This window comes from Poecile atricapillus, chromosome 6 (genome assembly GCF_030490865.1).
Source record: "Poecile atricapillus isolate bPoeAtr1 chromosome 6, bPoeAtr1.hap1, whole genome shotgun sequence".
In the NCBI taxonomy this organism is placed as follows: Eukaryota; Metazoa; Chordata; class Aves; order Passeriformes; family Paridae; genus Poecile; species Poecile atricapillus.
This window is the reverse complement of record NC_081254.1, coordinates 18,894,137-18,909,945: the sequence shown is the minus strand read 5'-3', so window position 1 is coordinate 18,909,945 and position 15,809 is coordinate 18,894,137. Positions and strand designations below refer to the sequence as shown.

General features: G+C 47.5%; 1 protein-coding gene across 1 annotated transcript; it reads right to left on the bottom strand.

Moving 5' to 3' along the window:
- Nucleotides 1–2,727: 2,727 nt before the first annotated feature.
- LOC131580482 (2-hydroxyacylsphingosine 1-beta-galactosyltransferase-like) lies at nucleotides 2,728–15,489 on the bottom strand. The gene is made up of 6 exons (XM_058841744.1): nucleotides 15,453–15,489; nucleotides 8,330–9,177; nucleotides 5,417–5,556; nucleotides 5,168–5,244; nucleotides 4,567–4,786; nucleotides 2,728–3,633 (listed from the first exon to the last, which is right to left on the bottom strand). Exons 2-6 carry the CDS (start codon nucleotides 9,173–9,175, stop codon nucleotides 3,318–3,320), a joined length of 1,599 nt encoding a protein of 532 aa, XP_058697727.1. The 5' UTR covers nucleotides 9,176–9,177; nucleotides 15,453–15,489; the 3' UTR covers nucleotides 2,728–3,317.
- Between the last annotated feature and the right edge of the window lie 320 nt (nucleotides 15,490–15,809).

Sequence of the window (15,809 nt, the reverse complement as noted above, 5' to 3'; positions counted from 1 at the left end):
ATTTGCAAACCCAGGGTGTTTCCAAGCCAGGATGGCTCCCAATCACAGGGCTGCCGTGCCTCACTCAGAGAAGTTTTGTGAGGAGCTGTGGGGCCGGGTGAACCTGAAAAGCTGGCTCAAGTGTGCCCTGAACACCTCCTCTCAGGGCCCTTGCAGGGAGATCCGCACACAGCAGCGAGATGGGGGTGCTGCTGCATCCTGCGGGTGCTGCTGCACCCCGCCCATGATGCCCCGGCCCTGCCAGGAGCAGGACAGAGGGGCAGAGGCAGTGCAGAGTGCCCTGTGCACAGCTCAGCTGGGCTTGCAGCTCTTGGGTGAGGCTTATTCAGTCTTCTGCAAAGTACTGACTCATGTCCTACTTTTCCTTGAGGGGAAAAAAAAAAAAAAAAAGGCAAAAAGAGAGCTTGCTCCCTGCTTGCTGCCTCATAAACCCCAGTTTCAATTTTTTAATTTCCCAAGTTACACCACAGCCCTGCGTGCCTGCCTCAGTACCTATGACAGGGAGGGCATTTAGTAACTGCAGGCACCATGCCCTGAGATCAGGCACCAAGCTGAAGGCAGAGCTGCATGAAGGATAAAGCTCACCTACATCCCTTCCCCCACCATGGCTTTTAATGTGTGTGACAGGCTGCTCATTAGTCCTAATTTAACTTAATAACTAGCTTAATGCCTTGTTATACTTTTCTTCTGTATTCAATACTGAGGGAATAACAAGGAGAAAAGTAAAGAGAGAAAGTTATGTGTTGATTAGGAAAAGATTTACAGAGGACAGAAATAAAGCTGGAAAAGCTAGAGCAGCCTTCATATTTAATGAGTATATTCAAATACTTCTACAAAAGCACCTTATAACTTACAAAATGGCTTCTGACAGTTTCTAAGCTGGTACACAGCTTTTCCCAGGGAAGACTCTTTAATTCAGGGGTGCTTTTTGAATGTCCACTTCTTACTCACAGGGTCCTTGGGCAGGTTAGTGCTTTACTCCATTAGAAATAGTTGTCACCAAATTGTGGAATCACTTTTTAACAGACTGTATATATCTTGACTCCCTGGATAGACATGCATCCTAACCCTGCAATACCTTTGGGAATGAAAGCAGCCATGAGAAGTTCAAGAATTTTAAAACATATCTGATAGGAGACAATATGCTAATGCTGGTTGTGGTGCTTGCTTGAAGTTCTTTCTGAAATTGTGAATAGCAAGGCTGAAGCATAGGAAAATAGGTTCACATTTTTGTAAGTCCACACAGGCTCTTGGGCCTCAAATACTTCCGTCTCCTCTTTTGCTTGTAAACAAAGCAATGTATAGGTCTCTGTCCTCATCAGGCCAGGGTGCCTCCATTGGTGTACCAGTTTGCAAACATGGTGTGTTTGTCCTCTCTCTCTTTTTCCTTCAAGTTCAAAACAATCCAACATTGTCACCAAGCCGCAAGCATGCCAATTCTCTTGCTATATTCAGCCTAATCTAAACATCCAAACTCTCATGTAGGCAGCAGTAATGATCTCCTTCCACCTCAGAGATGACAAAATGCCCCACCTCCACCCCCTTGGCCAAACTCATCTGGAGATGACAACAAGGTCAACATAGTGCAACTGGAAACAGGCAGGAATGCTGAAAATTTGTGGCAATATATTTTCTATCCAAAAATAAACCCCAAATCCCATCAACCCCTTAATTTCAACTTGCAGACAGAAAGGTGTCAGGTAGACAGTGTTCCTATTGCTTATCTACAATGTGCATTTCCCTTCTACTATCTTTTAGCACCTTGCTCCCTCTTCCTGCCATTAGGGCTATTAGGGTCCACAGCCTCAGGTCAGAGGACATTAAGTCACAAAGTGCTGCTATAGAGCAAGGTTGATGGGTCATCCAAAGTCACCTTCACCTTAGCCCCTCTGCAAGCTGAGGCCTGGGGAGGGAAGACAGCACTGCCTGGCTTCAGCAGACTCTCCACATCAGAGCCAGGTACTATTCCAACCTAGAGCAGCCCAGGAGCCCAACCAAACTATTGCTTCACAAGGTACAGTAGAAACACATCTTTCATCTGGGAAAAAAACCACATGGAACAGCAAGCAAGAGCAGAGCCTAAAACCACCAGCAAGGGCAGCTGTGGCAGTGAGGTGACTCTCCAACTCCTGCTGGCACTGCAGTGGCCCCAGTGGGAGCATGGAGCAGAGCCCTTGCTCCTCAGTGTGGGGCACTGGCTGTGGGACCATTGGATGCTGCTGTGGGCAGGTTGTGCACTGCACTCCAGTTAGGTTCACCTTAGAGTCCAGTGTGAGTAAAAACACATTAGGTATCACTCCATTCCATGGCCCAAGTGGGGCAACAGCACTGCCTGTTCACATTGAAATGAGCAGAGCTTGCTGCTTCTATAAATGTGTACGGCCCACTTCCTATGACCAGCTCTCTGAGCTATTGGCTGCTGCTCCTGTGGCCCTGCCACTTGCAGCTGTTCCAGATTTTTCTTTCATCAGAGGTTTGGAGATGCTATGGGCATGGGTGTGTGCCACATGAAGGCAGAGGAGGGAAGGCACTGCACAAAATGCCACAGAAAGGCCAAAAATTGCTAACGGAGGTATGTGGAGACCATAGCAGCAGTAATGAGAAGGAAAAAGCACTTTAATCTTGCTTTAACCATTTCCTTTTACAAGAAGCATAGGTTCACATTAAACCAAGACCAGAGAACTGCCACACAGGAGAAAGAATATAAGTTTATTTTAAAAAATAATAATTTAGCTCAAACACAAACAGGATTGCAGAGTGTTGACTGAAGCAGGAAGAACAATATTTACCCACAGAACTTAAGACAGACCAATTTTTCTCTCTTGTAGATGATATTTTCAGTGCCCTTCCTTGTCCACAGCTCTGCTTCAGGTTCTCATCTGCACATAAAGGTATCCTGACTCCTGAGGCTCTTAGTAACAAGGGAGAGGAGAAATGGTGTCTGCTGCACATGAAATGCTGTCCCTACATCCAGAGCCTCCACGATCCAAAAAAACAGAAGAGCAACACCAGCATATAAACCAATGTGCAATACAAAGGGAACAACTTGCACTCCTCCCTGGAAGTCTACCTACCTATGCCCCATTCCCAGCATCCTGGCCAAGTGCTCCCACCCACGCCTGAATTCACCCCCCCGCCCACAGGTGCTATACACAGAGGTGTAGACACAGGCCTTTGCAATACTCCTCCCTCCCCACTCTCTTCTCATCCAGACCTGTGGATCTTTCACCTCTCTCTGTGCCTGCATGCCATACATTTCTTGGCACAACAGCAGTTCATTTCACAGTGATGGGATATGCCCTAGAACACACTGGCCACTACTGCAGTTTTTTCTCATCTGTGAAGTGGCCTTTCATGCAATTGCCATTCTGATACACAGGGCTGGCTCTCTTCCTTCTGCACCACACCACAGATTTGTAGAGAACAAATCCAATGCTGGCCAGAAACAGCAGGAGAAGAGCCAATATGTCCAGGCAGAAGTACTCATACAGGGAGAGGTCGTAGACAGCCGGGCGAAGGTAGGGTGCCCCATTGTGACGAAGGATGTACTCCAGCCAATACACTGTCCTGTTGAGAGCATGCATTGGTCTGTCCAGGTGCAGAGCTGAGATGTGCTGGGCTGCTTTTCTATAGCTGCAAGGGAAGACGACAAGACATTTACCTTTTGACAGAAACTTCATATCTGAGAACTTGCCGGAGACATCCAGTGATGCTTTCAACTCCCAAATAATACCGTTAGAGAAGGGCAAAATTCTTCAATTCTTCTTCTGAAAGCCACTCTGATGGCACTTGCCAGCCATGAAGGCACAAGCCAGAGTGTATTTTACTTTATGTTTTGTTAACAACACTGACAGTTTGGCTTGCAAAGCACCTGTTCAGTGAGTTCATGTGTACATACTTTCTGAGGGGATTTTGCACCCTAAGACCTCACCCAGCATCAAGCAAAAGTTACACACTTGAGGAGTGGCCAAACCCTTCCAGGTATCAAACTGCAACACCTCTTAATAGTAAGAAATACAAAATATTATAAAAATCAAGCTCTCAGAGAGCATTTCAAAAACCAGCAGTTGCACATGTCCTGTTAGAAAACAGGAGTCCTGTACCACTTTTCTGTTCCTGCTTCAGTTCTAGGAAAAAGCAGAGTACGTGACTGACAGAAGGAGCATATGGAACAATACCTGCTGTTCCCTCTCTGTTTCTACAGAAAGTTTTTTGGACAAGTTCACAGAGGTCCCAATGGGAGACTGTGATCTCACTCTCCCTGATGACAGGCTGGCATTAAGAGAAGAGGTCTGTTCCCCAGTATCTCAGAAAACTTTCTAAGAACATTACAGTCAGTTAAACACGACTAAATCACACTCCTTAGCAGCAAATGCTGGAGTATCTCCTCCTGAACTGCATCTAAGGATTTTGAGGCACTGACACATCTGGTCAGCTGAGCAAAGCCTGCAACTGAGCTTGGTACAGAAGCCATCACAGGTGGTGTAGGGGTCAACACAAAAAGACACACTGGTCCCTACACATTGTCTGCACCAAGGAAGAGCTTGATGCTTCCAGGTGCCTCACCTGGGGTCAGAGATGACTGTGATGACAGCCTGGTAAAGCTCCTCTTCTTTTACTCTGCTCCAGTCCATGAGGATACCCATACCCTTCGCCTGCACTCTGGTCATGATGTCAAACTGGTCCCCATAGAAAGGAAATCCCACCACTGGCACACCGTGATAAATTGCCTCAAATACACCATTCATCCCACAGTGGCTGACAAAAGCTTTCACATTGGGGTGGCCTGCAGGTAAAGAAATAGTAGCAAGTCAATGCCTTCCATGTTGCAACAGGGCTAACAGGGGGCTCCTCAACACACAAAGTTGGTGTATGTTTAAGGAAAAACAGGCAGGCTGAGCAGAGTGGATGCTGCCCTTTGGGAATACAGCTGGCTTTTTGGCAGCCCAAAATTGCTGAGTAGACCCTGGAGGAGAAGGGAGATAGGAGCCAAGCAGCTTCAAGTAGGTGTTAGATGAGGACCATGTTTTGTACAGATCAGACACACAAGAAGCAACAGAGTTAAGACCCACACATGTGCTGCTATCCTTATGTGCCTTTGCTGTGGTTTGGGCTAAACTCCAGGGGTGTTGCTAGCAGCACACACATACACAGAACCCAGCCTTACCTAGCAGGTCATTCTGGGGCAGCCACCCCATCATCAGCGTATTCTCACCCAGGTTTCTTGGCTTCTGACCAAAATATCTGTGGGAGGAGACAGAGGAAGGGAAAAAAGGAGAAGAGAAACACACAGAGAACAATAATAAATTCAATCAGATCAAGAGACAGAAAGCAGATTCTGTGGTTTGAAATGAACCACCCTTCAACATTGTTTTTCATTTAATTCAAGTGAAAATTAATCCCATTCCCTTTTCACCTCCACACCACCCTTTGCGGGAGGCGAGCAAATGCACCAGCCATCTTCTCCACCAAATCGCTTGGAAGAGCTCGGATCCCAATGCCAAAGGAGACAACAACGACTCCTGCCTCTGCTGCTTCCACCCAGAGACGCAGACCCTGTGGGCAAAACACACAGAGCTGCCTTGAAGTACTGCTGCAGAAAGGCCCTTCCCACTCTTGCCTCTGTCATTAGAAAGCTGTCCACAGAGAAGATGAAGCCAAATCCACCCAGAGCACAAAGCTACACAGCTTTCACCATGCAATGAACTCTAAAACCACTGTGATTTTTGCACCCAGCCAGGTAGAAATTACTTGTGCACCTGCTGGTCTTGGGAGTTTGCAGGGAAGTGTCCAAAACCTGCATTTCATAGCATTATCTCCTGCACTGGAGTAAGACCATTACTTTTGACAAGAAAAGTTCTGGAAACAGACTAGCCACACAGGAACAGTCAGGGCAGAGAAGGAAATTGGAGTAAAAAGAGGAAGGCTATTTTCCTATTACCACTAAGATAGGAGGCCTGTCAGGGTCTCCAGACATAGGCTGATACAAGAGACAAAACATCACACAGTCAGGAACAACTTTCTGGAGAGTTCCTACAAACTCTCCAATGTCAAAGGCTCCTGGAGGTGGCAAAAGGTCTTGCCATCTTGACAGAAGGCTTCTACCCATCCTTGATAGCTACTTGCAGACAGCAGATTTAGTTTTTGATCACTCGACGGAGAGGTAGCTACAGATCCAGTAAAACCCACAGTTATTTGTCCTTCATTTAGAGGCAACCTGTAATGTTCCATAAACAAGTCTGTATCTAGAAGAGAGTCTGTACTTTTTTAAACCAAAGCCAGAAGGTAGTAGGGAGAAGAAATCAGCAACCACAGCTGTGAAGCAAACATGGACTATTCCCTCTTATTCCAGGCTGGGCTGAGTCTGTTGCTCATTATGAATTCTGCCCTGCTTCAAGTTTCCCATGAATCACAGTCTGGAGCATTCTAGGGAAGTTTAATAAAAATACATCTTTGATATAGATACTTCCTAAAATAAACATGTAGGAGAACATTAATAAAAAATATAAAAAAACTCTTATTAAAAGAGAAAACTAAAGTGATTCATTCCGAATATTAATTATAGTCTAAAAGTTACGGGATCAAAGCATGGAAGAGTTACAAAGCATATCTTAGTGTTACTCTCTGGGGATATCTCTCCTTTGTTGTATGCTTCAGAGACTCAAGTCTATCTTTTCAGAAATGCTTAGAGTGCCCTAAAACAATCCAAGAATCAAAAAGTTTACAACAGAGATATTTTGTTTTCTCCATTCTTTTGAGTTTCACATCCTTTGAGCAGTACAACCACTGAAACTGCTACAGAAGAGAAAGTACTGGTTTTCCTTTTCTAAATAAAAGTATGATGACTCCTAAACCAGATGACTATGTCATCCATTATAATTGGGCCATGACATTTAACTTTCAGAAACAGCACTGAAATTTCCAGGGAGGCATGGTTGACCACCAAATCTTCTCACTTTCTCTCAAATACGTACCTATATTTAACCAAGTCCTAATTAGAAGCAATCAAAATCATAGTGTTTCAAATAGGAGGAAATAAACACTTAATTACATTTCAGATGGGACATTCTTTAAGGTTACACCTAGACCTACAGAGGTCCTCTCTCCTGCTGGCATCCCATGATGTGGACACAGACATGCCTACCTGCTAGCATGACAGCCACCACCTACTGCAGGGCTCTGGACTTATCTCCGTCATTCTTTCCTTTGGTGACCTGGGATCTGTTCTGGAAGCTGTGAAGCACATGAGTAATGCCCTAGCAAACAACTCCCTTCTTTATAAGGCAGGTGTGTACGTGGCCAGGTCGGACCGAGCCAGAGTTTTGCAAGAGCTGTGAGGCAGCCACCCTCTGACACAGCTTTCGGAGCACCCTACGTGTGTTTCATTACCTGCAGGCTGTGCCATGTGGGCAAGGCTCATGTGCAGTCAGACACATCTGGAGAGCTTCTTTTTAAGGCGTTTGATCTCTTTTTTTTTAACCAAAACATATTGGCATCCACAGCATCAGTTAAAGTTGCCATCAGAGATCTTGACAGGCCTCTAATAATTTGAAAATTGAAATCTTATCTCCATTTCAGACCTTTAGTCAAGCCACCAGGCTTGACTAAGCCACCAGCCACTTGACTGCCCAAGTTTTATAATCTAGGTTTATTTCCCCTCAATGTTTGTAAAAGTGGTAAGGTAAGTCCTACTCTGTTCCAATACTGTCTTCAGTCAGAGGCTTTAGGAACATGTCTGTCTGAATTTAGCACAGATTAGTGTGGCATAGGCTGGACAAAGCCTTGAGAGGACCTGTCAGGACTGAACCCTGAGAAAAAGGGGATGATACCCTTCAGTTTTCTACATTTTGGGATTCTGCACTGAATTTAATGAAGGAACAAGCTCTCCCCTGTGGTTTCTTAAGACTACAAGCCCAAGGGCAGAAATGCTCTGTGAGAAATAGGGTGAAGGAGGAAATTCTGGATTAACAGATCAGTGATGAAACAAGGAAGATTAACTGTTCTTCCCATTTCCACTTTAGCATAGGAGCAAACAAACTATTCATTATCAAGTCCCAGGGGCAACACTTCCATCTTAGGAATTCCACACACCATTCTACATGGACAGTGAGGCCAAACCCCACTTCAGAGCGGACCACTTAATTCTACATCCTCCCTGCAGCTTGACAGACTTCACTGTTCTCTGTCTCACCAAAGCACCCACAAGCACCAAAACACAGCAGCTTTCCAGACACTTCAGAACTTTTACAAGGTTCTTCCAAAGAAGATCTGTACTTCATAGCTTCCCCAGCTGATGTGCAATCATAGGTCAAAGTTTTCTTGCACTTACCACTGGAAGGGGCTTTGCAGGCTCAGCAAGGATCCCCCCTGTGAAAATGACGTGTGGGAGTGTTGGACGGGGAAAGTCCAACACCACATCATTACAGAGGAAGAAAAGACTAGTTCCATGAACAAGGTCCAACATGGATGTCTTGGGCTCCACCCTATGCTTCTCCATGAGACGTTCAAACTTGGGCAGGATGACCAGTTTTGTAGCCACACGAGTGATTATGTAGACTAGAAGATTCCAAGTCCTACCAAAAAAGCCCATCCTGTCTGTCATCAGGGAGTTGAATTCAGGGACATAGGCAATGGGGGAGGTGGCACCAATCTCTGCTGGGAACCAGAAACCAGTGGAAATCACAGCATATTTGATGTGTAGGATGTGGGCCAGGATAAATCCACACATCTCATTGGGGTCCACCAAAAGCAGGTCAAAGTGCTCCCACTGGAGTTTCTGCAGAAGGGTAGAATTTCCCAGTACTAAGTCACAGTTTTCCAGGTACTTCTCCAAAAATGAAAACACCTCCAGAGAGGTCATCTTCCCTTGAAAGACACGCTTTATCTTCTCCTGCACCCAGGCATCTGCGCTCTCTGTGCTGAAGGTACCCCAGTACCTCTGCACGCGGAAGCCAGGCAGGGAGGTTTCCACATCGCGACCCTCGTGAAGAAGCAGCACAGGGTCATGGCCCTGGTCAGTCAGTGCCTCTGCCACGCGCATGAAGACTCGCAAGTGGCTGTCAAAGACTATGGTGGGCATGATCAGCACCTTGGCACAGTGAGATGGCTCCACAGTGAATGCAGTCATCACTAGGAAAAGAGCAGCAGGGCACGGTAGCACCTTCATCATCTTCATCACTGCAAGGAGACAAACACGCCATTAATGTAGCATCTCTGTCATGCACTCAGCACCTAACAGTCGCAATTGTAGCTGCAAGCCAGGACTCATGAGCTGGGAAAGGAGAGCAGTCAGGAGTTCTTCACTGGGGAACATCCATCCCCATCCACGCTGCCTTGCCCTAAAAAAACCCCAAAAAACAACAGAAACAAACCCACAAAAAGTATCCCACCAACCAAAGTAAGATATCAGGGGAGTTTTCCTGAAAACCTCTTCTCTATGCTCGTAAGGCTCAAAAACCATCAGACTGACTCACAGAGCGTTTCCAAGGGTGAGTGGCTGGAGGAGCTATGCTGGGTCACAGCACCAGCAGGGACACTTGCAGTTCAGCCCCTATTTACCGCTACAGAACCAGCCCAGTTGGATTTTATTTTTATTTCTGTCCAGCCAGAACAGCTGGTTCTCTCTGAGCCCTTGATGTCTGTGCAAGCTCACTGGGAGGCCTGCAGAGCTTGGTGGAAATGCCAAGAGGTGTGCTCTGGCTTTGGCCCTCACATGGCTGGCAAGGCACCCTGCTCAGTACAAACAGGGCGGGAGCAAGTCCAGGTCACAGCAGGACCCACTGAGAGGAGCTGCAATCCCAGAGAGCACAGCAGTGGTCTGGACAGAGAGCTGCTCCAGTATGGATCAGTCGTGGGAGGCTCTGGGGGCGGGGCTGGGAAAGGAAAGCAGGTGCCAGGATACTCATCCACTAGGAGAAGGCAAACCCAGAAAGCAATCCCAGAGATGACATGCAACACCTGGGCACACTGACGCCCCTTAGTCACACTCCTAAAGCCGTCATCCCCTCTTCAGTTTAGTGAAACACCCAAGATTTCTGTTGTGTAAGGTATGTTGCTACATCACTGGAAGCGAACGCGCCTCACCCACACCTAGCATTATTTTGGGAGAAGAATTATGTGATAATTATTTGGGAATAGTCAGAAGCAGTGTAGTGTTCTGAGAACTCAGTTCAGACATGCTAGGAAACAGCAGTGGGAAGAGGAAGAAGTTACAATGGGAACAATTAGAAGTGGATTTTGGATGGCCCACACACACTAAGCCCTGGTGGGGCTGCAGGGATGTGGTAGAGTGGAATTTGGTACAAGATTTTCTGACAGCCTCTCCACTAGTGCTTGATCAATTAAGAGGTGGGAAAGGAAGGAATGGACAAGATTCTGCTAAATACAGTCTTCAGACTACCTTCAGCAGGTCTCTCTCTGGCCAAATGAAGCACATAAAGGTGCAGACATGGGAGAGAAACAGAGCAGTTGCTGGTTGGGACTCTCCCATTTCAAAGGCAATTCCTGCTAGTGCTTGGACTCCCACCCTTCCCACCCAGGGTCAACTGTGTGGCTGTGCCTGCATGAGTGATAAGAAGCACAAGAAAAGCTAACAGATACCAAGAAGGTAGTTGGACCCACAGGAAAAGAGCTCCAGGAGAATGCAGACAAAGGCGATGGTCTGGAGAGAAGAAAGCATAAGCTCTGCAAGGGAAGTAAGCATCCTGCCTCCCTAACAGCAGGAAACAGGCTGTGACAAAGTACTGGTCACAACAGAGCTACAGCCCACAAAGCCGCTCAGATTACTTGAGAGGCCCAAAGGGAACTTTCCTTGCCCAACACCAGGGAAGGTAAAGCATTTGGCTACGACATTTACAGCAGATCCAGGAGCACATGCTGCTTCCAGGAAGCAAGGGAAGGATGGCAGCCATGCACTTCTGATCTACTCTGAGATGGCAGGGAGTTAATGACAGAATCAGCCATACGCTTGTCCTGGGGCACCTAGTGGGTCATACATGCACAGAAGTATGCCAAGAAGAATAGAAGAGGTTTTATATGTGGGGTAGGGTGTTTTCTCATTGGGCAACAAGTAAAAGATGAAGAAATAGTTCAGGTAAAAGGTATAGTTATTTAAAGCAAGAAATTGCCACCCACTTTCAGCAAGGACTGTGTTCTGCCATGGACCTGTGTGCCAGACATTGCTGAAGACCCTCAGCTCAGCCAGGACCCTCTGGGGACTACCAAAATCCAAATGACAAGTAAGATGTCAATCTCAGCCCTCAGGTCAGGGACAGATGCTGATGCAGTGAGACTTGCAAACTGCTCTTGGTGGTTTCATCTCTTCCAAAATCAGAAGCAATCACTAAAGGCGCTGGCTCAGGAACCTCTTCTCCCTGCCCAAGCAACAAGGGAGGCTACAAATCTTGCTAAGATGTGAGAGGATGCAGGAAGAGACCTTTTTTCTTACCTCAGCTCAATACCACCAGAGAATCTCTGCTCTGTGTGTGCCCAGACAGGTACCCTGGTCATAGCTGCAGCCCTAAAGCTTTGCTGGATACACCAGACATATCCCTGATTTTTAGTGCTATTGGAATATAATGAAGACTAACTACCAGCAAGAAGGGCACAAGGGCTCTCTGTCCCTTGTTCAGCAACTAGTCATTGTTGCAGTTTCAGGTTGTGATAGCAAAGGGGAAGGAAGTCCCAGACCTAGACAAGGGCTAAATGGCCCAGTTGAGGGAAGGCTCAAAATCCACCTGCTCACCTTGCTGGTTAACCTCTTACTAACACTGAACAAAAAAGCTGGTCCATGAGCTCTGCAGCAGGATCCCTCAGCCTGGGCAGCTGCTGTGGCCAGTGCAGCACAGGCTCAGCTCAGCTCTCTGGCTATGGGAGCTCAGCTACTGCAGGCTGCAGACAGGTAGTCTTCAACAGAAACCTTCAAACACCTGGGCATGGGAATGTGATTCTCTGGGAAGGTGAATTCACAACTTGTGCCTTGTCAGAGGCGCAAAATCCAGTAAGTGACAAAAAGTAAATGACAGATCCCACACTAGGGCTGAGAGCACAGTAAACAGAACCATCTCCTTGTTTGTGGTCTGGAAGTCCTAGTGGCTATATCACATAAATACTGCAAAAATAACCCTGTCACTGCAAGGGGAAGGCTTGTAAAGAGAGAATAGACCCTTCCCTGTTTTCATGACAAGTGCTTGGCAGAGCCATGCCAGCTGGCTGATTTACACAGAGCAACACCTCTAACATCACAGTTAAGACTGGCAGCCAGAGTAAGGGTTCAAGGGAACTGTTGGAAAAGCCCACACCACAAATGTTTTAAGTTTCACTACTACAGTGTTTAGGGCAAAGCAGGCACCTTGGTAAGAGCAGGACCTGGGAAAGCAAGACTGTCACTGCAAGCAGTAGCATCCCCCCTACTTGTCTACCCTGCACACCTGTCCACATCCAGCTGCTGGGAGATAGCTTTCAAAGCCACGGCAATGCGTTGGCACTGAAAAGTGAGGCAGCAGGAAGGAAGCAGAGAAAGCACAGCTTTCAGAAATGCCCCTCAGAAACCTCTTACTGGGCTGAAATTTGTCCCATGATTTAAAATGCTTAAAATACTTGACATGGTATGGCTTTGGTATTGATGGAAAATTACACCAATCAACTTAAGTGAAATAAGTGAACAGCTACAGCTCTGATTTAATTTGGATGCCTTTTATTAGGCTAAAGTACTAAAACCTCTGACAGCAAGCAGTCTAGGCAAAGAACCCACAAAAAAAGGGCTATGAACAGGCTCAAAGGCAAGGACTTCCATTTATACCTCTCTCTCACTTTTTTTGTATTACCTTCTTCCTGCCCAGGACCTGGAAGCCCACATACAGGGAGCTGAATTACTTCCCCTCCTGTATCCTAGTCTCTATGCAGCTCTTGCCCACAGTAAGAAACCTTTTCACTGCAAACTTCTCAGGAGTTAACAAAGCAGCAGAATTAACTGAAAACCAAAAGCAAAAGATATCTTCGCCTGGATGCTCTAAACTCTTCCTGGAATAAGATACTGAAGTGTGTCTGATCTGTTGAGTATGATCCAGAAAAAACAGGACCATCAGCTACCATCATGCTGATGACAGCTAGCCTAGCTGCACCTAATTTAAGGAAGTCAAGACTCTGAAGCAGGTAGGTATGCAGCTCCAAGAGAAACTTTGTCACTGCAGGAGGATGTTGCACTACAAGCAGGGGCTGCCAAGAGAATCCCTAGTAAAAACCTAGGGGATTCAATACTGTACAAAACAAACAAAGCACAAGTTGAAACAGGGAAGTTTAACCATCAATCACATCCAGCCCAGTGCTTGGTGGGCTTATGTGCTCTGGTTTTGGTTTATTACACCAGGGTAAACTACATTAAAACATTAATATTAGCACTATAGTATACTAATATCACAGTACACCAATACTAGAATTAGTATTTTAGTATAGAAAACAATGATAAAGGAAAAAACACAGTCCTTCAGATATAAGCATCCCCTGGAAGTATACAACCCTGAGGGTTTTTTAAAATATTGTTTTCACACAGACTGAATAGTGCAAAGATGGTCTGCTCAAAACAACATACCCTTCTAGCATTTTTCCTTCTACATATTCATGGCAGCCCACTGTAAACACAGAGAATGAAGGAAGTCAAGATCCCCAAAGGACCAAAGGGAACAATCACAGCAGTGATCGGGTCAGCATCAGAATGATTTATACCCACATGTGTGCTGCTGCTGTCACAAAACACCAGAAGTGCTCTGGCTCATCTGTTTCAGATAAAGATTGATGTAGCCCCCAAACAGTTCCTAACTTTTGGTACTTTGGAGCATCTTCAACATCCTTCCTGTCTCATTAGAGTTATATGGAGGAAATTCTACAGGCAAGGTGGGAATCTGTGGGCTAGCAGGAGGTTCCCAGATGATAGATCACTGCCAGGGAACTAGGACAGCAAAGGAAATATTGGTCCACAACAACTGAGAAAACAAATAAAGATCTGGATCTCAGCTTGACTCAGTATCTGAAACTACACACATCTTCAAGACCTTGAGCTGGGGGACGGTGTCAGACACCACACATCTGCTTCCCTACCTGACCTCTCCTCATACATTAAATCTGTCTAGGTAGTAAGTGAGATTTCCCCCATTCAATATCCACAGGCTTCCTGTTTGTCTTCTGAATGGAACAGAGATGGTTTGTGACACCAGGGTGCTCTGCAATAACAAGTTCTTCCGGACAGCCTTTTTCCCTTGCTTAAAATGTGGTTGCAAGACAGAAGCAGCTGATGTGAGACTGTGCCCCTTGTGAGTGGTCTGAGGTCTGCAGTGTGGAAACAAGTCAGAACATTATTTGTAATTCCTGGATGAAAGAGAAAGAACAGCTTGGGGCTGTTTCCAAATAGTCATGTGAGCCATAGACCTCAAAGTGAGAGCCCATGACAGGGCAGAGCACTATTTGGTCTTAATAAGAAATTATGTTTGTATGACACTCAAATAAGTTCTTCAGATGGCAGAGAAAAAACTCAGAAGACACAGGTGCACCCACTAATCCTTAGAGAAGCAGTCAAGGGGAATGGGGAGGAAACGAGTCTTCCCATTTACTGCCTTGTCGTTTCAGCTTCTTTCTGCAGAGAAGCACCGTATTTAAAGAAAAGTTATTAAACACCCCAGAAAGTTGTGAAATCTTGTGGAGAAAGCTATGGGGACTGATAAAGTCCTGACAGACAAGTCTGATCACATTTGACAGAGTTACAGGAGTAGAGAAGCTAGGGGTGAGTCTTATCTTCAATGAAACAATTGACGCCCTCTTGTAAAAGAAACCCACAACCAAACCGAAGAGCTTCTTGGCTCTGAGCACGCCAGAAGAATGAGACCTGGCTGAGCTGCTGTAAACAGAGGTTGAAGAGGGTTGCATAGGAAGAGGAGGCAGAACAGGAGATGGAAGATATTCCTGAGATGTAATCTTCTAAAGGAAGATGAAGCAAGTTACACAAAAGCGCTCTGAATGCGTCTTTGTGCCAAGTCTCCGGTCCTGCGCATTGAAGCAGATGCTGAACTCGCGCCCGTCCGCGGCCTCGCTGGAGCGAGCCGGGCTGCACACAGGTGTCCGGGCAGAGCCGGGACCAGGCCGACAGCTGGGAATTCAGACCGAGTCCCTGTCCCCATCTCCCCGGCCGGGCAGCGCTCAGGTGCCATCAGCCCAGCCCTACAGCGCTCACCCGGAGCGCGGCTGGCAGCCCCCGCCCGCACCCCACCGACCCCGCCACGCCGCGGGGCCAAAGGAGCCCTGCGAGCACGGCAGCCGGCCAGGACACGGCAGCGGGGCAGCGCTCTGCGGAGCCGAGAAGCCTGGCCGATGGGACGGGCCGAGAAGCACCGGCCGCAGGTGCTGCCGAGCCGGCTCCTCCCGGGCCGGCCGCCCCCGCCCTCCGCCGCGGTGCCGGCACCCACCTGCAGCGAGTCCCGGCGGAGCACGGCCCGACTGAGAGACGCGGCGGTGCGGGAAGTGGGAGGGAAGAGAGGGAGGAAGGGAGGGATGCAGCCGCCACCCGCCCGCCTTCCCCTTTGAAGCCGGCGGGCGCAGGTGGGGCCGGGCGGCGCAGCCCCGGCCCACGGGCCGCGCCCCGGGCCGAGCCGAGCCGAGCCCGGGGCTGTGGCATGAAGGTGGGGCGAGAGGGGGACGGGGTGGGCACAGAGAGCCGCACCTGCTGCCCTGGCAGCGCGACAGGCAGCGGGGCAGCGCCCGCCAGCTGCAGCTTGTACCTCCGGAGCGGCCGGTGCGTCTGATCGCTGTCACAGCACCTGTCC

Bases quoted from the DNA above. Each gene is read 5' to 3' on its own strand.
- LOC131580482 (XM_058841744.1), bottom strand. From the start codon at position 9,175: ATGAAGATGATGAAGGTGCTACCGTGCCCTGCTGCTCTTTTCCTAGTG. The intron at 5,557-8,329 runs GTAAGTGCAAGA...TTTTGCCCACAG, and splicing joins CTGCAAAGCCCCTTCCAGTG to GGTCTGCGTCTCTGGGTGGA. The intron at 5,245-5,416 runs GTGAAAAGGGAA...CTCCTCCCACAG, and splicing joins CCGCAAAGGGTGGTGTGGAG to ATATTTTGGTCAGAAGCCAA.